Source organism: Rhipicephalus sanguineus, chromosome 4 (genome assembly GCF_013339695.2).
Source record: "Rhipicephalus sanguineus isolate Rsan-2018 chromosome 4, BIME_Rsan_1.4, whole genome shotgun sequence".
Taxonomy (NCBI): Eukaryota; Metazoa; Arthropoda; class Arachnida; order Ixodida; family Ixodidae; genus Rhipicephalus; species Rhipicephalus sanguineus.
The window spans coordinates 129,206,461-129,227,528 of record NC_051179.1 but is presented as its reverse complement, the minus strand read 5'-3'; the positions used below and the strand labels follow the sequence as shown (position 1 = coordinate 129,227,528).

Here is a 21,068-nt window from a genome sequence, read left to right as displayed (position 1 = left end):
AGGCGGTAACATGAAAATCATGACACGCGTGTCATGCACGACATAATTTACATGCCACGCTCATGACGCACTCGCGGCCGTTTCGCTAGGTTGATATACACCAAAATTGGTATGGCGTGGCGTGACTGTATGACGAACATGAATAACAGCTGACAACATGAAAACCATCACATGCATGTCGTGTATGTCATGACTTCCATGCCACGCTCATGGTGCATTCGCGGCCGTTCGCGGGCTCGATATACACCAAAATTGGTATTGCGCGACGCGACTGTATGACGAACGTAAATTAGAGGTGGTAACATGAAAATTATGACATGCGTGTCATTTACGACATGATTTACATGGCACGCTCATGGTGCGCTCGCGCCGTTTCGCTAGATTGATATGCACCAAAATTGGCATTGCGCGATGTGACTGTATCATGAACATGAATAACAGGTGGTAACATGAAAACCATGACATGCATGTCATGATTTACATGCCACGCTCATAGTGCATTCGCGGACGTTTCACTAGCTTGATATACGCCAAAGTTGGTATTGCGCGACGCGCCTGTATGACGAACGTAAATGAGAGGTGGTAACATGAAAATCGTGACAGGCAAGTCATGTGCGACATGATTTACATGCCACGCTCATGATGCGCTCGCGGCCGTTCCGCTCGCTTGATATACACCAAAATTGGTATTGCGCAACGTGGCTGTATGACAAACATATATGACAGGTGGTAACTTGAAAATTATGATATGCATATCATTTACCCCTATCGGAAAACCCAGTGGCACTGTCCCAGTGCCATACCTGATTATTGGACCAGTGTGGCGCTGGACACTGGGACGCTGGCACGCTGCACGCGGCACACTGGACGCTGGCGCACTGCACACTGGGCCACCCGTTACGGGCCGAAATCGGGCTTTTAAATTGTTTCTAGAAGCAGTGGTCATACTCCGATCGTAATTGGGGCTAATACGCGAGCACCGCGACAAAAAAAAAGAAAAACCTCGAAAAACAAAAAGAGACACCGAGCGGGAGTCGAACCCACCACCTCGATGCAGCATACATCCTGAGTCTGACACGTTACCGCTGCACCACACCTGGAAGACGAGACACCGGCACTTTTTTCTTCATGTTATAACTACCTCCGGTAGCCAGTATTTTCATTTTTCTCGTTTACAAACGCAGATTTCAGTTTCTTCGTGTTCGCGGGAACCTAAGGGAAGGTAGTTAATTTGTTTTTTTGTGTGCTGCCTAGGATCGGAACGTCTGTCTGGCCCGTTCTGCCGCAAAATATATTAGCGTAACCGCAGATGTGTTGCGGCAATCGCACTGGCTCGCTAAGCAGTCAGTCATACCTACGTAAACAACAATGTGCATCTGACCTGCACACTGAAGGCTTTAGTTTTCGTCACCCGTTTGAACACATTTTCTGTTCTTTTTGTTTACGTTCCGCGTACTATACAGCCGCAGTAGAGCATCCTAGCCGAACCGGCCGTTAGGCCTATAGAGCTGTACTCCGTGCGCCGCGATCGCTGTGAAGAACGTGGATATTCAATTACGAAGAATCTAATAACCGTTAGAATGTAGTTTCGATCATACTCGACTCAAGCGAGGCCATATTAGCACCTTCGACTACATGAATCAGAAGCTAAAAACTCCGAGATTGAGCGTTACATTGGCTCACTGTTCCCGGTGACGTGCTGTTCCCGGTGACGTACTTTCAGCGGTACGAGCCCATATGGAAGGACTAGCTGTTAGCGTAGGTTGATGTTATTATCAGACTAATACTAATGTCATATTGTGTTGCGAATGATAAGTTGTTTCGATGCAGTTATATGAACTACATTTACGACACTTGATCACACACTTCAGAGAAAGCACGCACGCGAGCGCTCGACAGATGATTGCTTCAGCGTATACAAACCTCCGTCGCTTAACTAAAACTAAAGCTAGATATGTACAGGACACACAATAGAATATTTTCAAGATATTCCGTAAGTTTTCCTTTCGACTTCTCGCGACCCAATACCAAATCTTATATGAATTCCACTTAGTGCGTGCAGTTTTTTCCAATGTGCTGCCAGTGTTCCCAGTGCGCGAGCAGACACTGTACAGCGTGGCCAGTGCCTCCCAGTGCGCTGTAAGACAACTGGGCCACACTGTACAGTGTTTCCCAGCGTCTTTCAGCGCACTGGGCGCACTGGCCACGCTGTACAGTTTGTCCCAGTGCCTCCCAGCGCGCTGTAGTGCACTGGGGCACACTGTACAGCGTTTTCCAGTGCCACCCAGTGCGCTGAAAGGCACTGGGAGGCACTGGAAACGCTGTTTTTTCCGATAGGGACGGCATGATTTACATGCCACGCTCATTGTCCGATCGCGGCCGTTTCGCTAGCTTGATATACACCAAAATTGGCATTGCGTGACGCGAATGTATGCCGAACGTAAATGACAGGTCCTAACATGCGAATTATGTTATGCATGTCATGTACGGTATGATTTACATGACACTGTTATGGTGCGCTTCCTGTCGTTTAGATAACTGGATATTAACCAAAATGGTATTGCATGACAGGAGTGCGTGATGAACATAAATCACCGGCCATGCAGTGATATACCAGAATATACGTTTCATTGGCATGGTATATACCATATTGTGCATGCACGCGTGCATGGCAAACATGCGATATATGGTGAACTAGATGTCATGGCATGAATGATTTCATTCGGCTGAAAAATAAACAAAGCTAAGTATGCAGGTCTTTGCTGGCTGCTTCGCATTACATCGATTCCCACAGTGCGTGGGATCTCCTGGATTTTTAAGGTAGCGGTATTAAAAATATTCGATGCATTCTCAGGCACCACAATACTCTTTTAGTGTCCTCGACACCAGTATTTTTTTTATTAAATTAACGGAGCGACCGCAAGAGCCCCAAGGCCATGGAATGTAAATCATGCTGTTCATGACATGCTTGTCATGATTTTCATGTTATGACTTGTCATTTATGTTCGTAATACGATCATGTTATCCCATATCAATATTGGTATACATCCGATTAACGAAACGGCCAGGAGAGCACAAAGTCGTAGGCGGCTAGATAGATAGATAGTAAGATAGATAGATAGTAGATAGATAGATAGATGATAGATAGATAGATAGATAGATAGATAGATAGATAGATAGATAGATAGATAGATAGATAGATAGATAGATAGATAGATAGATAGATAGATAGATAGATAGATAGATAGATAGATAGATAGAAGATAGATAGATAGATAGATAGATAGATAGATAGTAGATAGATAGATAGATAGATAGATAGATAGATAGATAGATAGATATAGATAGATAGATAGATAGATAGATAGATAGATAGATAGATAGTAGATAATAGATAGATAGATAGATAGCTAGATAGATAGATAGATAGATAGATAGATAGATAGATAGATAGATAGATAGAAGATAGTAGATAGATAGATAGATAGATAGATAGATAGATAGATAGATGATAGATAGATAGATAGATAAGAGGTAGGTAGGTAGGTAGGTAGGTAGGTAGGTAGGTAGGTAGGTAGGTAGGTAGGTAGGTAGATAGATAGATAGATAGATAGATAGATAGATAGATAGATAGATAGATAGATAGATAGATAGATAGATACGGTCAAAGTCACAGAAGTTCGCTAAGAAATGCTTCGCATTTAAAAAAAAAGAGGATGACCTTATTTTTAGGTCTGGCGGTCCCACGCCGCCAATTTCCCACAGGGTGGGTGCCCTCCCAAGCGACTATGAACTTCGTTCGCCGAGCACCAGGCCGGAAGTGCGCTTGTCCCTATTTTACCGGTAGGTGCCCGGCGGCAGCAATTCTCTGCCTCTCACAGCAGCGGCGGATGCTCAACTATTTCACCAAGGCTGTGGTGGGTTAAGGCGCGCCCAGGGGCCTTTACAGAACCTTATGGGGCCACCTTTCGAGATGAGTACCCATTAACAACCGAGCGCCAGGTAGGTGTACTCCTCTACCCCTTTGGAAAAACCGGTGGGTTCCCGGTCAGCACTGGGAATCGAACCCGGTACCTCCCGCATTGGAAGCGGACGCTCAACCATGTAGCCACCGCTGCGGTGTAGAGAGGATGACCTTATTTTTAGGTCTGGCGGTGCCATGCCACCAATTTCCCACAAGGTGGGTGCCCTCCCAAGCGAGTATGAACTTCGTTCTGGCCGAGCACCAGGCCGGAAGTGCGCTTGTACCTATTTTACCGGTATCTACCCGGCGGCAGCAATTCTCTGCCCCCCACAGCAGCGACGGATGCTCAACTATTTCACCAAGGCTGTGGTGGGTTAAGGCGCGCCCAGGGGCCTTTACAGAACCTTATGGGGCCCCTTTCGAGATGAGTACCCATTAACAACCGAGCGCCAGGTAGGTGTACTCCTCTACCCCTTTGGAAAAACCGGTGGGTTCCCGGTCAGCACTGGGAATCGAACCCGGTACCTCCCGCATTGGAAGCGGACGCTCAACCATGTAGCCACCGCTGCGGTGTAGAAGAGAGGATGACCTTATTTTTAGGTCTGCCGGGGCCATGCCACCAATTTCCCACAAGGGGGTGCCCTCCCAAGCGAGTATGAACTTCGTTCTGCCGAGCACCAGGCCGGAAGTGCGCTTGTACCTATTTTACCGGTACCTACCCGGTGGCAGCAATTCTCTGCCCCCCACAGCAGCGACGGATGCTCAACTATTTCACCAGGCTGTGATGGGTTAAGGTGCGCCCACGGGCCTTTACAGAACCTTATGGGGCCACCTTTCGAGATGAGTACCCATTAACAACCGAGCGCCTGGTAGGTGTACTCCTCTACCCCTTTGGAAAACCGGTCGGTATCAAAGCTTTTGAATCGGGCAACCTAGCGCGAGAGGCTGCCTCCATTCTAGAAAAAAGAACAGACCCTGGCACTCACTCCATCTCTTGGTTTCCCGCCCATATGGGTGCGGACGTTCATCAGCACGTACCTAACCTCAACGAGCTTGCCCATGACCGTGCGCGAGATCTAACGCGCCGCGGCGGCATGGATGCTTTATGGGGTCAGGATGAAATCCAGCATAACGATCCGCTTCTTACGTTTCATGAAATCACCTCTCACTATCGGCTTAGTAGAAGGGCCATCCTCTTCCTCACCCGAAATTAGATAGGTCTCAGTCAATTACACTTAGAATGCTCCAGACGGGCTCGTTCCCCTCGCGCGGCTTTCGCAGTCGTATCTCCACAGACGTTGACTCAAGCTGTCCGGACTGTAATGAGAGTTATTGTTCCTTAGCGCACATGCTTTGGCAATGCCCCGCGTTACCTAATGGCCCTCTATCCAGCGAAGCCGACTGGGAAGAGGCACTCCGGAGCCCATCGCTCCAGGCATAAATCGAGGCAATCCAGAGGGCCCAGAAAGGGCGGAACATCACGGTGTCCCAGCCCCGACTTGGACGCGGCCAGCGGCTTTGGGGTCCCCGATAGGGGTTCCCGCGAAAGCTCCTCAGGATCAAATAAAGTTCATTGTCTGTCTGTCTGTCTGTCTGTCTGTCCCGGTCGGCACTGGGAATCGAACCCGGTACCTCCCGCATTGGAAGCGGACGCTCAACCATGTAGCCACCGCTGCGCGCGTCCCATGCCACCCCTAAAATAAGGTCATCCTCTTTTAACCGCGCCTCCTGTACAAAGTACAGGGGGCGCGCGTGCATCGCCTATAGAGTCACTGGAAAATCAGAGTACCGCAAAGGTAGGCTGCACGCGGGCAACATTGGGTGGCGGCGACCATGTCCCTTCCAGACCGTCCGGCGCGTTGCTAGCGTGTGTTGAGAAGTGACCGATCTTTTAGCCTCAGTGCCGTGTTACGCTCGGCAGAACGGCATTATGTGTGTGTGTTTCTTCAAGAGGATATTAGAAGTGATTTCGAGTCATCGACAGGTATGGATCGACTGCGCGGTTAGCGGTGTAACTAATGAAACGTACGGCGAATGTTGCCATGTGCTCGCGAACTGTCTTCATGGCTTCATCGGTCTCTTTTCGTGTCACGCCCAGGCGTGTTCGCTAGGTCCGGATCTGTAAACATAGTTGCATTAGCGCAGTGACATCGTGCGAGATGCCATTTACTTCGACATTCAGTGAATCTTGACTGTTTGGGCCAGATTCGATGATCACTGACGCATAGCTTGCTTGCGCACCGTGCTTGCTGTTCAACTGGTTGATATGTGTAATAGAAGTTGTGTGGGTACGGTAATTGGAAGTTGTGCGCAACGTCTTCATTCGGAACACCAACAGCCGAACGCACAGGCGAATCGTGCGTGGTAGGTAAGGTGCATCTGATCTTACGATACGTAGAAAATAGGCCATCAAAAATTATTGACACACTACTTAATTGTTTCATTTCCTATTTCTTGTCTCCTTAATATTCCCAACGTTGCAATGAATTTGCAAATATTTTGCAGTGTTCCGACAAACAGTTTTTTTGGTGTTGCCAGCGCGTAAACAGCTGGGGTTCGGTTTCTGCACTGCTGCATTTCTTTTTCATAATGCACTCTTATTAAAACTCCTCGGCACTGCGCTTTATGTTCTTTTGATCAGAAAAAGCACATCCCGGAATTTTTAAAGCGCATGCTACTGCAACACCGTATGCATATAACCTAGGGCTCACATAAAATCGACTCCTCAATGCGTAGGATTTTTTTTTTTTTTTTTGCTGCGACCATTCCTCACCAACTATAAAGTATTTTAAGGGTAAGCTTGGTGCAATGCAGCATTAGTAGCATTTTCTGCAACAAATTTAAAAATACGCTTGATAACATTGCCTTATACAGTTTATCAACAGAGTTCCACGCTTCTGTTTTGTGCAATGCCAAAGATCACGCCACAATTGCCTTCAAGGTATACCAGTAAACAATTATTATTTTAAAATCTTCAGTTTCGCCCTCGTGCGCGACACGCTTATAACTCGGATAGCATGCGTAATCTGTTCAACAGATCGAGATATAAACAGCCGAGCAAATAGGAAGGTATGTAGTTTTCAATATCGCTAACCATAGCGAACCGAAAAGGTGAAGTATCCTGTCGCATAAGATCTTTTCAGCAAAGTTAGTGTAGTTCTGCAGGAAAGTGTTATTCGAGGGGGCGAATTCGTTCAGGCCAACTATGCAGCCACGTAGAACGGCGCTCTTTGAAATTATTTTTTCCACACGGCAAACGAGATTCCCAGAGTAGCTCACCAGTAACGTTCGATTGATGGTGAGCTACTCTCTTCTGGCATCTGCATGCAATTGCGTAGCCAGGGGTGGCACACCGGACCCGTGCCCCCCCCCCCATCCCGAAAAAAAAATGTCTGCTTACGCCTCTGTCTGCATGACGCGTTTAAAAAAGCGACGAAGTACTTCTGGGGACCGTGGTACGGCTAAATGTCCGGCCACGCTCTGCATTGAACGCGCCTGCACCCAAAGCGCTTGGAAGGGATATGGCGGCGAGAGGTCACGTGATGCGGGTAAGCCAATCGCGTCGGCGGCGGCGCGCGGAAAACAGATGCGATACTCTGAAATTTTTCTAGTGACTCTAGCATCGCCAAGAGCGGGGAGACGACCTTTAAAGCGCGCCTTCCACCCTCTTCGCATCATCTCACTGGTGATAACAAAAACGCGAAGAGCCACTGAGCTCTGCGTACCGCCAGCGGTAAATGGTGTATACAAATCGGTCGCCGTTAGTATGATGAAGAACTCACGCTTTGTGGCCAAGTTGTTTAGCGTCGCGCGCTATGGAGCGAGGGGTCGTGGGCTCGATTCCGCAGCTGAACTTTTTAGGTTTTTTTCTTTGTCATCAGTTAGTGTACATTTTACAACGTCATATCCGTGACGGAAATACGTCAGTGAAGTCTTCGCGGACCCCGGCATAAAACACTTTAGTGTTAAAGAGAGATGCGCAAGACTTGGCTGGTAAAGCCGAAAATGGGAAAAGACGCCAACGCTAACTTGCGGGTCTGCTGCAAGCATTTTCGTGACGAGAATTTCCCGTACGCCGCCGCAGCTAAGATGTTCGTAACAGGTGACGTATGCTAACGAGCACTCCCGGCAGCTTTATCGCGGGCGTTTGTCGATGAATTTGTTGATGCTGGAGAACGACAGGCTTACTGTAAATTAACAAATAAATAAAAAGAAAGCGCCCGCGTCTCAAATATCTCTCACGGCGAGGACCTTACCAAACGTAAACATTTTGTCACGTTTAAGCTCGCAGAAGGCGCTGAAACTAACATCGTTACGTTGCCAACAAGTGTAAGCCCCACAAAAAGTAAACGTATCAGAGTAAAACACAAACAAAACGGTTGTGATCGTCAATCATATCGGATCACAACTAAAAAGAGCAGTGGAGGGCAAATCGGCCCTTCGTTTTGGAGATACCACACACTTACTGCTAAGACTGTGTGGCGATGCACTCCACTCACCACTACCACGTGTTCGTTGGGTAATAGTAGTGCATGTGCACCGCACGCGCGGCGGTATTACTGTTCGGCGGCACGTTTTCCTCGTTGTTGCAAGTTCACTCGTTCGTTTTTACAAAGTCTGAGAATTCTTACGGGGAAGGTATTTCATATGTATTAGCAGCTTAGCTTTCGCGACATCATTTGCATCGTCTTCCATGGCGTCAGCTGTGCCCGCTTTAAGTCACGGTGTAGCATGCTAATTGAGATGCGGGTTTCACCGGGAGCACCGATCGTGCTTTGCATGCCCGGATTATCAAGTCATCAAGACAAAGGTGAAGAACGCACGGTGCCCGCAACAAAAACGCGTGGTGGCACAAAGCGGGAAATGTGTGTTCCAACAGACGACACAATCCGGCATCCTGAGTAACGTCACAATGTAGGTGGCGCCTCGCTATGTCCTCGAGGACAAGAGACACTGGATCTTGACCTACAATGTAGTGCCGTGGGAAATTTCTTTTGTGCGTATTGAACAATGAAGATTCGCAGCGTGCACGCTAACTAAAGCGGACTGCGGTCTCTATCTCTAATTTTCCTTCTGTCTCTCATTGCCCATTAACATGAATTTGCTGTGGGAAACACCGGCGCACACTGCATGCTTGGCCCCTCCACAGGTTTCATATAAGTGGAGCTGAAACACCCTTCCCTACATGCTCACCTCTCCCCAATTTCTTTCAGTGAAAACAGTTTTATACTAACCCCTCTGTTGGCAACTATACATCGGCACACGACGTTTCAAGTGAAGACACCCACGAAAGTGACGTCATGTGGATAGACATTCTGTAAACTGCGTAACCGATTGCTGTCGCACGTCTCTGTGTGCAAGCCGAGATCTCTTGTGCTTTGCTTACGTACAGTGTTGTTTGGTCTTTCAGATATACGCCGCCTCCTATTAAACAGCTTAAGTTTTGACACTTCAGGAAAGTCTAGGACCATCGCCGAATCTGCGAGAAGCAGAAAAAAGGTGGATATTGCAGAGGAGTTCGACAGAACAAGATCATTGAGTTCCTTAAATAAATATTGGTTGTGCGAAGTAATTCAACTGCATATTTTACTATTCTCGCGACAATGAAATTCTGACGAGAACGGACAAAAATTGCTTCCCTGGCAATTTCGTTATTGAGAGGTTCGGCTGAATACTCGAGGTACCGAAGTACGCGCCACCTTACGCACAATGCGCAGCTTGCCGCATGCGGATAGTAGAACCGGTTATGGTGGACCCGGTATACGTTACGGAAATTGTTTCCACACGGTAAACTTCACGAATGTAAACTCTTTAACCAGGACGGTATTACGCACTTTCCGTGCGGTCAACAGGCACAGCTAATTTGAGAAAGCACTCTAATATCGAGAAAATGGTAATCACTACTGGGAGTGTTTCGTGGCTGTCATGGTATTTATATGGGTCACGGGAACTCCCGCCCACAGTTCCAGCCCACAGGGAACTGAAAGTTGCGCATCGAACCGACGAAGCGCTGACTAAACACACACTATCGATGTTTCTGCACAGCAGACGCAGTGGCACCTCGGTTCTGTCACTCCTGTCGCTTTTCCAGAATGAGGTACGTAACACACACAATGTTGTGAATAATTGTGCGAAGCTAGTGGGCGATTCGACGCCATGGATAAAATTCACTTGTACCAATGTGCGAATCTCTCTGGTCTTTATTTGGCATAAATGACGGAAACGTGCAAAGGAACGCACCCAGGGAGCTTTATTGAGATCTGCAAATCTCGAAAAATCGGCGGAGCTGACCTTTAAACTGTTGGCGCGGTAACGACTCCAAAGTGCTGCTAGGCAGCAGGCAGCGAAATCCCGCGTATCCATAATCGGTCGAGCATACCGCAACGTCAATGCAGGGGTCTATAGGAATCCGGCGCAAAGACAAAGCTTCTGGTCAGTACGGTGACAACCTCCCAAACAATCTGGCATAGTTCCTCACTCTTGTGGATCATTCTGATCGCATGGGAGCGGCTGGCACGACACCATACAAGTTTGAGCCAGTAGGCTAACAACCACCTAGCCAAGTACGAGCACGGCGAAGAGCACCGGTAGTTGGAATAGAGCCCGCCAGATCCGAGGACCTAACTGCAAGATTCACCCGCATTGGCAGCATCGCATGGTACGAATTCCCAGCTATTTACAGCGAACCTGCTTAAGCTATACGTCATAACCATGCTCGTTGATCGAAAACCTCGCATAACTATGATGTCACCTGGCACAGCCCACGGCCACTCTGGAGCACCTGTTGACCCTGTTTGGGCTTCACTTTTAGAAGCTCATTCCGAGCACTCCGCTGTTGTAGTACACTCTAGCAGTGTCAAGGCAGGTGGGTGGAGCTTGGCCAAGGTCACGAGCGATCGCAGTTGGCCTTGTCGCCACGGCTATGCACGGCCAATCTGGAGGCGCGCGCTCGCTCCCTTCCGAGCGAGAGCGCTCCTCCAACCGGCCGTGCACCGCCATGGCGACCAGGTCAACTGCGCATCGCCCGTGACCTTGGCCAAGCTCCGCCCACCTGCCTTAACACTGCTAGAGTGTACTAGAACAGAGGAGTGCTCGAACGTTCTTGGAAAGTTAAGCCGAAGCAGGTTCAATCCGCTTGTGCGCTGCGATCGGTAGTCTGCAATGTGTTGTCGTTTAAGATTTATAATGTTACCAACAGCGCAAAAAAAGGACGAAGGACCAGGAAGGAAACACAGTACAAGCGCTGCCCAACGAATCGCTCTCTTAAGTCGTTTAAGAGTTGGGCGCGCTCCGCCGAAGTGGGTGCAGGGGTAGAATGCCCGTTTCCCACTCAAAAGGCCCAGATTCAAATCGCAGCTGTAGATGGTGGGTTTTATTCTTAGTGTACGTCACCTTTTAAACGCGAAGCATTTCTCAGCGAACCTTTGGCACATCTGTCTGTCTGTCTGTCTGTCTGTCTGTCTGTCTGTCTGTCTGTCTGTCTGTCTGTCTGTCTGTCCGTCCGCCTACGTCTGGGTGCTCTCATGATCGCCTCCTTAACTTGGTGTAGACCAAAATTGGCCTGGGTGGGTAGGAGGATTTGACGAATAGAACTGTCGGGTCATGACATGAATAACTTGAAAATTCTGTCGCGTACGTCGTCAAGCCCTTTCCTCCAGACACGTGTGACGCATACCCGTTTACCACGGGCCGCGGAGTACGGTTATGCACCACAGGTTACATCTACAGTTTATATGTACCCAGGAACGGCGAGAACATACATTGGTAATTTAAATGCGAGAGCGTTAAGAAAAACCGACATCGGCAGCGTTGACCCGACGAATGGAAAGAATGAAAATTAGGATCCCAGCAGGAATCGAACCCAGGCGTTCTGCCTGGCAATCACCAAAAGGCACGACAGGTCTATAAACTGGTTTGTAAAAACAGCCTATGCAGGCTTAATGTCGGTGCAACGTCAATTGTGGTTGTGATGCTGGCTGCCTAATTTTACAAGAAAGCAATAAACACTACATATGTACTCATCCGATACAGGCGTCATGGTTCCAGTGGTCACGTCCGTGGTGCCAGTGTTGGATCCGCTTTTATAGCAGTCTAATAAACATTACATTTGTATTCCTATGACTCAGCAAGCTATATTTAATCATTGCTCGACCCCGGAGGATTACATTAACGAAAGTTGCGTGATATTTACGTGATTGTACCATAAAGTGCACTAGTTTCGCGGATACTGACGTATGTACTATAACGTGAGGGCTGACGCTCCGTCGCACCTAAGTTACCCTTTAAAACGGCAGTGTTGTCACGTGCCTGGTAAGCCCACGATGTGTACATAGCTACTACACTTACGAAAACACGTCGATCCACCTCGTAACGCTTGGCTCAAAGCCATAAAATACAGCATAGAGGTACTCGCTGACTGCCTCGCGTGAAACCGATTTCCACAATGCGTGGGATCTGCCGAATTTCGTTTATTTTCAGTGTTTATACAATCAACTTAATAAAAAAAATGTTTACAAAAGTGTTTGGATCATTAGCCTATGTGGCTAGTTAGTGGTCCAATCTATTACATGAGTATTTTATTACATGTCAGGAGCAGAGGTGCAGCTAATATGATTATGAATCTATACACAAATTCAATGACAGGGTAGCTCTTAAAGAGACCGACAACCAATTTTTGTGGTACCTATTTTCTTTAGCGCGACGGAAAGTTACAGGTCAGAGTGTCTAATCGCGAAATGGTAACGTGGAAAACGCCGTGAAACATTTGTACTCAGAATTTTTCTATTTGGGCAAATATGAAGTCGTATACACGCCTGACAACACATGCTGCAAACAGTGAGAGCGAGAACGGTTCCTGTTCGAGCGCGGCGGTTTACTGCGCACGCGTGCACACCGCGCGCATGCGCCGTGGTTCGACATGTCCACTGGCTGTCGCGAAGGTAGCACCGCTTTTCAGTGTGCAACTCCTTTTATCTCGTAAGCAGCACAGAATAGAGCGGGGATGGATAATAACATACGTACTCTAATTTTGAGGACTAATGATGGGCGCGCTGACAGCATCAGACTTAGCCCGGGAGGCGTGTGTGTATGAAGGCTCCCTAATCAGACTACGTGCAGCAAAGTGATCGACTCCATAATTTAGCTCGAAGGCTCTTCCGCCAGGCTGCGCGACATGCCGGTTTACTGTTACTTTTCAACACAAATTAAAAATAAAAATCCTACTCACAACGTGAAAAGGATGCTAGAAGCTGTCACTATATTTCACGGTCTTTTCATTTCTACCAGGATCTTATCACACGTTCTGGTCAGTTGTCGGTCCCTTTAAGGTATATTTTATCTAATTAAATACACATGACAATAAATGCTAAATCGCTGCAAATATTCTAAGTACACAAGTAATAAACAACAACTAAACGCATACATTGTGAGTTTATAGCGGTATTGGTTTTTTTCCCCTAAAACTAACTTCATTTGCTACGTGTTGCTTCAAAAAGTAACCCAAAATGTCAAGTGAAATGGAATAAATTTGACAGTGAGCGTAATTAGAGTTACTGTATAAGCTACCTTTATAAACAGTAACTCTAAGCGTAATTATTTGCAGCGCCACCGCCCGGGAGATTTTTGCGAATACGAGACTCGAAACGATATTTCACACCTCCGAAGCCTAAAAAACAAAACTCCGGCGAGTTGCTCGGGCACCAACTGTAAACATTGATCAAACGGGCGCGGTTGTGTGCTATCTCGAAAGATATCACTTTTGTACCGTTTGTACTTGCTGCTGCCTCACCATTTACTCTGCATTGAAGCGACAACAGGAACGTTGGTTCACTCGCTGGAGCGGCCGTACTCCCATATGACAGCGTTTTGTAGAGCGAAGCAGATCGGATCCTAATGGGGTGAGCTGCTACCGATTTGTTGCTATGGCGCCCTTGCAGCGAAACTGACTTTTCTTTATCTTACGGCAAATGCGGAGACATACCTGAAGAAACAGCATGTGGTTCTGTTTGCGTAGCAATTGTTGAAAGAATTTTCTTTTCGGTTGCTTGTGATGCTTTGTGGCGAGTTGGTTGACCCACTTGAACAGATCGATTTGTGCCATGGCCCGGCTCACACGGTGACTGTGGTGATGTTCCTACAGCTTGTCCCGACTCACAAGCCATACTCAATGCTGCCTGATATACTGGCTCTGCGGCAAAGTCATCCTGAAATAAATTCGCTTCAGTTGTTGCAAAGGCACATGCAAGAATTATTGCCGAGAAAATAATTGAAAGACTACACTTACATGATATGTTTCGCTACAATGACTTGGTCTTGGCGTGTGCCCGATGGTTCCGTCTCCAGAGAGCAACTGTTCAAGAATCTGAAATAGTGTATAAAATGATGAGTTACTGACGCATACACAGCAAAACAGCGGCTTATGGCAATTATTAAAATACATACTTTTCAGACATATTTTCAAAAATCTAGTGATACCAATCATATTTTTGTATAATCGCCTGGTCTTATGTTTTTCCGATAGTGTAACCAGCTTTGCCTTAATTAACTGATAATTGAATACTGAAAATTGGCCTCTGCAGTTCTGCAAGTAACTGTAAGAATATCTTTGTCTTTCCGTAAAGCCATTCCTCGCAGTGGAAACCTCAACTTTATTTTTGAGGTAGTCGATGTGAGCGTGCAAGTTAAGCTTATTGTCGAAGACGACACCAAGTAACAGAACGTAGTCCTTATGCTTAAGGAAAGCGTCGCCCATTTTGATAGACGTAAAATGATTTGTCATGACTGATGGTGAGCTTGCTGTCGGCCGCCCACTCAAGTACATCATTTAACACGAGCTCCGACAAAGATTTTATTATAAGTCTGGAAGGGCCATGCAGCAGAATGACTGTGTCATCGGCGAACGCCTGGATGTGAACGTTTGGCAGTAGGTGCAAGTTTAACAAATCATGTATCGCAATATTCCACAACAGCGTGGACTTATGGACAAGCCTTGCGGACTCCTAATTGTGGGATGGGCAGAAACAGAACGCGCATGTGAAGTATAGGTGATGGTCCTTTCAGATAAGGAGTGAAGTAAGCGGAGCAGGTTGTTCGGGCAGTTGTGCTTTTTTATGTAATATAGCGGCGTGTCAGACGCTATCAAACGCACCGGTGAAATCAAGGGATATTAGGACAGTTAGTGTTTTAGTGCGCTTTAATAGTGCCAATTTTTGCTGGAGACTGCGAAGGGGAAGACACGCACTTTTGGAATGCGTGAAGCCAAATTGATTGGTGTGGATGAAACCGTTGGAATGGAGGAAGTAGCAGAGGCGTGAAGTAAGCCAACGTTCAAGTATTTTCCCGAACATGGTGTTCGTGCAAGTAAAGCTGCTGTGGCGACACACTGCGCACAAACCGGCGCAGACACCGCCTCGTCATTAGCCAGCTCGGCGTGACATGGCCGCATGCTGCACCACGCCGCCGATAAGGGACAGCGCCACCGCAGCGTCACCGGAGGCTTACGTCACCGACGGCGGTTATAAACCCGAGCTGCTAAGCTCGGAGGTTATCATTCCTTCGCCACCCGACTAAGCGCAGCGTACCTGGGCGCGCTCCTGCATTCAATGCCAACGCGCTAAGGTCACCAGGCACGTCACTTCACCGCTCGGAACATTCCCTCAGCCCTCTGGTCGGTTTGAGCACGTCCACCTCGACATCATAGGACCCTTCCCCCTGGCTGGACCCTACCGCTACTGCCTCACCGCCATCGACCGGTACACTCGATGGCCCGAGGCATGGCCCCTCGAGGGAATCGCCGCGGAAGACGTCGCCTCAGCCTTCTTCACCGGCTGGATTGCTCGTTTCGGCGCCCCCCGCCACGTAACCACCGACCAAGGACGGCAGTTCGAGTCGCATCTTTTCAGGTAGCTCGGACTGACCATCGGTTTTGAACGCTTAAGGACCACCAGTTACCACCCCTGCGCCAACGGAATGATCGAGCGTTTCCGCCGACAGTTCAAGGCAGCCATTATGTGCCACCCGGACTCAACCTGGCTCGAGGCCATCCCAGCCGTCATCCTTGGTCTTCGCGCCACCTTCAAGCCGGACATCCACGCTACACCAGCAGAGCTCGTCTACGGGGAACCTCTCCGCCTCCCAGGTGAATTTCTCGCTGCACCGCCATCCAGTACTACGACGTCAGATCCCACCGACTTCGTCGCCCGGCTCCGTCGCACCATCGCCGCCTTACGCCCGTCACATGCAGCCCACCACAGCAAGCCTACACCGTTCGTGTTCAAGGAGCTAGCATCGTGCACGCACGCTTTCCTCCGCGACGACACCGTCCGCAGGCCTTTCCAGCCACCCTACAGCGGACCCTACCTGGTCGTCCATCGCGACGACAAAAACTTCACTCTGCGCCTGAACGGGAACGACGTCCGCGTCTCAATTGACCGGCTCAAGCCCGCATACATCGCTGCGAACGAACCGGGCAGTGCCACTCCATCCACAGGCATCTATCCACAGACGCCGACGTCACAGCCCGCTCCTTTCACAACACGCTCTGGACGTCTGGTACGCCTCCCAGATTTCTACAGACCCTGAGGGCTCTGCACTCCGCGGGGGGGGGGGGGGGGGGGGTGATGTGGCGACACACTGCGCACAAACCGGCGCAGACACCGCCTCGTCATTAGCCTGCTCGGCGTGACATGGCCGCATGCTGCACCACGCCTCCGATAAGGGACAGCGTCACCGGATGCTTACGTCACCGACGGCGGTTATAAACCCGAGCTGCTAAGCTCGGAGGTTATCATTCCTTCGCCACCCGATTAAGCGCAGCGTCTCTATGCTCGCCCCGCTGCTACTACTACGTTAATAAACAGTCGTTATGTTTTATGTTGGGATGCGTCCTTCCATCGACACGGCATCCCACACTGCTATGGGGGCTAGTTGGTGCGAATGCACGGCTTGTTCGCAGGAACTGGATATGACACGGAAAAAGACACACACTGGGTGTAGCGCGTACTATCAACTGTTTATAGACGTCAGACTCTGCCCAGGCGGCGCTGCGAAAAACACCGCCACCAGCGCCCTCATCGTAGCCCTGGCACTAACTGGGTAGTGCAAAGAGAGCCGCCCGCAAGCGAATGTGCATAGGCCGCAATATAACCCTCCTCTTTCGTTGGTGTCGAGGCGCGGTTTCCTGAAAACCAAGGACCTGGAAAGCTTCTTCAGCCAATCCACGCTTCAGAAACAAAGGAAGTTGATCAAAGCGAACTGCGATTACAATGCAAAATAAGTTTTAGTTATTCCCGCGCGCTGCAACTCGCAAGTACAAACGAGCATCACACGACACCGAGTTCGAGGCAAGCCCTCCGACATCCGTTCTCTAGAGCCTAAATGCGTTAAAATCGGGTATATACGTATGCCACAGCGATAAAGTACCTACATACACGATCAATTTACTTAGCTATGCATCTTACGATCAGTGGTACAAAACTCTGTTCATCAGGGGCGAACTCCGGCGATTTTCGCCTTTTCAGTTGCATTCACGCTTAATTAATCTCTCGCTTCCTGTGCATTGGAGTGTTTTATTACGCATCCTCAAATGGTCTCTTGATGGTCGTCTTCCGTTTGTATGTACTGCAAATGGGGATACGTGCGTGTCCACTTTCGCGGGGTACAACCAAAGGCAAAACCGTGGCGTCCGAGATAGCTACGGCAACCGCGGAGGACACGGGCGAAACAAACCTGAAGGGGGTCACGACCAACATTCTGCGATTTACTTGTATGACGCACGTCGTGTGAGCTAGTTAGAACCAGAACTCTAAGCCTTCAAAACGTACGCACGTCCGCGATGCTGTGTTGTGACGTCCAACTAGTCGCGGTGTGCGTATCACGCGTCTCCAGTCTGCCTCTAGCTGCTCACTTCATGTTACACGACAAGCACCGCGGTCAGAGCCTCTGCTGAGCTTCATAGTCAAGGTTACCACGGTTTTGCATCAGGGCTGCAAAACAACAGCAGAGCCACACATTCATGCCACCGGCTGAGAACGCGGGTACTTCGCTTACCCAACACGCTCGCAACGGCCCGTATCCAGCGCTCTCGCCTTTCTTCTTCGTACGACAACTATGGAAATCGGTAAAACTGAACGTTGTTATTCCGTCTTTTACGTCCGTGGCAATTCACAACGCAACAGTGCGTCTTTTGCGGAGTTTGTTCGTAGCGTGCGGAGGGCTCTCGTCTGCTGCTGTTTTCGCCGTCGTTCAGGCGAGTGATCCAGCAAGCACTTCACGACGGCTCGGTGGCGCGTCCGACTAGCGGAGAACAATTCACAGCTCTCGTTCTAAGTGCTAAATGCGCAAACACACGCGATATTAAGCTCAATCGTTGTTTCGCACTCGCTAGTTGCACCTGGTCCCATAGCAAACTGTGCGAGAGAGTCGGTCTATGCACTACTCAATACTTCTCCGACAGGTGGCGCCACACATCTTGGAAACTCCAGAGTCTGACGTCTATTTTCTTACTGCTTACTTTCTTTTCTTTTCCTGGGTCGTACTTTAGCAAGTGTGTGGCACGAAAATAAGCAATTGTTACTATGCACTTCACCCTGTGTGTGGTTGTCTTTTTCCGTGTCAAGTCGTCCAGTTCCTGGCAGCGCAAACAAGCCATGTAGGGAGTTCATGACTATGAAGCTGTAAGAGGTTGGAAGAGAAGGAGGCCTCCCTGACTTAGCGAGGGAAATGATTCTGCCCACTTTCCAACAATGGGGAAGGTAGCCCAGGTTTAAAAGAGCGTTGAAAATAGAGTAAAAGAAGTCAGAGTGGTCCTCGAATAGTGTCTTAACAAATGAATTCGTTAGATAATCCGGGCCGGGTGCCGCCCGCGGGTTGCCGAGTGAGACAGCATGACGAATCTCTTTGGGAGAGAATGGTTGATCGTTAGTACTGTGCACGGTTGAGAGCATACGAATGCGTGCGTGGTGAGGTGTGTCGAGCATGAATTATCAGTTGATGTAAGTGTGGCAAGTAAAAGACGCGCAGATTCAAGAGTGGATGAAGGGCTGTGGTTGTCATCGATATGTAAAGGCGGGAGGACTGGATGGGCGTGTATTTTAAATGCGAAGCATTTCTTAGCGAACCTTTGGCACTTTGAGCGGTTCTATTTACGCATCTGTCCGTCCGTCCGTCCGTCCGTCCGTCTGTCTGTCTGTCTGTCTGTCTGTCTGTCTGTCTGTCTGTCTGTCTGTCTGTCTGTCTGTCTGTCTGTCTGTCTGTCTGTCTGTCTAGCCGCCTACGTCAGGGTGCTCTCATGATCGCCTCCTTAACTTGGTGTAGACCAAAATTGGCTTTGGAGGCAAAGAGGATTTGACGAATATGAGTCGGTTCATGACATGAATAACGTGAAAATCCTGTCGCGTACGTCGTCAAACCCTATCCTCCAGACACGTGTGGCACATACCCGTTTACCACGGGCCGCTGTGTAAGGGTATGCGCCACAGGTTACATCTACAGTTTATATCTACCCAGGAACGGCGAGAACAGACATTGGTAATTTAAATGCGAGAGCGTTAAGAAAAACCGACATCGGCAGCGTTGACCCGACGAATGGAAAGAATGAAAATTAGGATCCCAGCAGGAATCGAGCCCAGGCGTTCTGCCTGGCAACCAGGTATTCTACCACAGAGCCACGCCAGGTCTATAAACTGATTTGGAAAAACAGCCTATGTAGGCGTAATGTCGGTGCAACGTCAAGTGTGGTTGTGGTGCTGGCTATCTAATTTTACAAGAAAGCAATAAACACTACATGATACTCCTATGATGTGTACTACTACGATAAAGGCGTCATATCAGATTAACGTCTGTGGGTCCAGTGTTGGCTCCGCTTTTATAGGAGGCTAATAAACATTATATTTGTATTCCTACGATTCAGCAAGCTATATTGAAGCATTGCTCGACCCCGGAGGAACACATTAAGGAAAGTTACATATGATATTCACATGAACGTACCAAAAAGTATAGTTTCGATAATATTGACGTATGTACTGTACAAGCTATTTACAAAAGTAATTGCTAACAGAATTATTACATTAGAGTTCAATCAACCAAAGGACCAAACAGGATTTCGTACAGGTTTCTCAACAATAGACCATATTCATACTATCAATCAGGTGATAGAGAAATGCGCGCAATACAACCAACCCCTGGGTGATTCCACGTAATATCGAACAAACGATGGCTGGTCGACCTCTCAAATTTATTTCAAAATTTTATATTTTATTGCCTGATGAGTGGAAAGAAGAGATCCGCAATTTGTTTTGCAGCTAAAAATTTTTTCGAAGCACAGGAAATCAATAATGACGGAGAGGTGGAGTGGAGCGCTCATCCGCTCTGCTGTTTTGGCCAATTTTCGTTATGAATTGCACAAAATATATTACAGTTAGGTAGCTGAAATTTCTTTAACTAAATATATGCATGTTTTTGCTTCTGCTCAGGTATTTTTAGTTTTTATGTGTAGTGTAGATGTTTTTATAAAAGACCTCGAAATTGGCCCACAAAACGTTATTTTCTTTACTTTGAAGATCTTTATCTCAAAAATGCCTTGTAGGCGGGCGACGAAAATTCCGCATTACGTTCTTCGCATGCTTATCTACCAAACTGCCGAATCTTATATTTATACACCTTTTCAGTAAAGAGATATGATCGGGCTAAGTTCAAGAAAACACCGAACAATGGAAAATTCTGACAATTAAAAAAAAAACATTTTTTAAATTTCTTAAACTTTGTCCACTTATTCTCCTCCATATCAGGTTTCACAGTCATTGAAAACATGTTGCATATGTTGTTGACTAATAGTTACGGCCCCTCCAATGAGACCCTTTGGCAAGGATTGGCAATTCTGACTTCTTGCCCAGCAAGTGTATAATATGCAGGCAGGATTGAATTTCTTTTTATTAAAAGGCCAGCAGGCACCGAAAAAGGTGTCGCCGGCACTGAAGACGTTAATTTTGAAATTATTTGGTCACTGCAGCGGCCACGAGCGCGGGGTTACCAAGCAGGCGCGCGCGCTCCCGAGATGCTCGTTGTAAGAGACGGCGCAGTCAGAGCTCGTTTTCGCGTCCTCAAACCG

General features: G+C 48.1%; 2 protein-coding genes and 1 long non-coding RNA gene across 6 annotated transcripts in view; 1 reads left to right on the top strand and 2 right to left on the bottom strand.

Moving 5' to 3' along the window:
* The window catches only part of LOC119390670 (gastrula zinc finger protein XlCGF8.2DB), an 807,836-nt gene that overhangs the window by 400,816 nt on the left and 385,952 nt on the right, over positions 1-21,068 (bottom strand).
* Positions 1-21,068, top strand: part of LOC125758208 (uncharacterized) — a 400,853-nt gene that overhangs the window by 109,029 nt on the left and 270,756 nt on the right. The window lies entirely within an intron of this gene.
* The window catches only part of LOC119390683 (gastrula zinc finger protein XlCGF57.1), a 250,221-nt gene that overhangs the window by 111,536 nt on the left and 117,617 nt on the right, over positions 1-21,068 (bottom strand). Inside the window, exons 2-3 of one of the 4 annotated variants that reach the window (XM_049415106.1) lie at positions 14,247-14,324; positions 13,944-14,166 (exon numbers count right to left, since the gene is read on the bottom strand). The exons of the other annotated variants lie outside the window; for them this stretch is intronic. Of the exons in view, the coding sequence (XP_049271063.1) occupies positions 13,944-14,166; positions 14,247-14,324 (301 nt within the window). The remainder of the gene's footprint in view (positions 1-13,943; positions 14,167-14,246; positions 14,325-21,068) is intronic. 4 annotated transcript variants of the gene reach the window in all.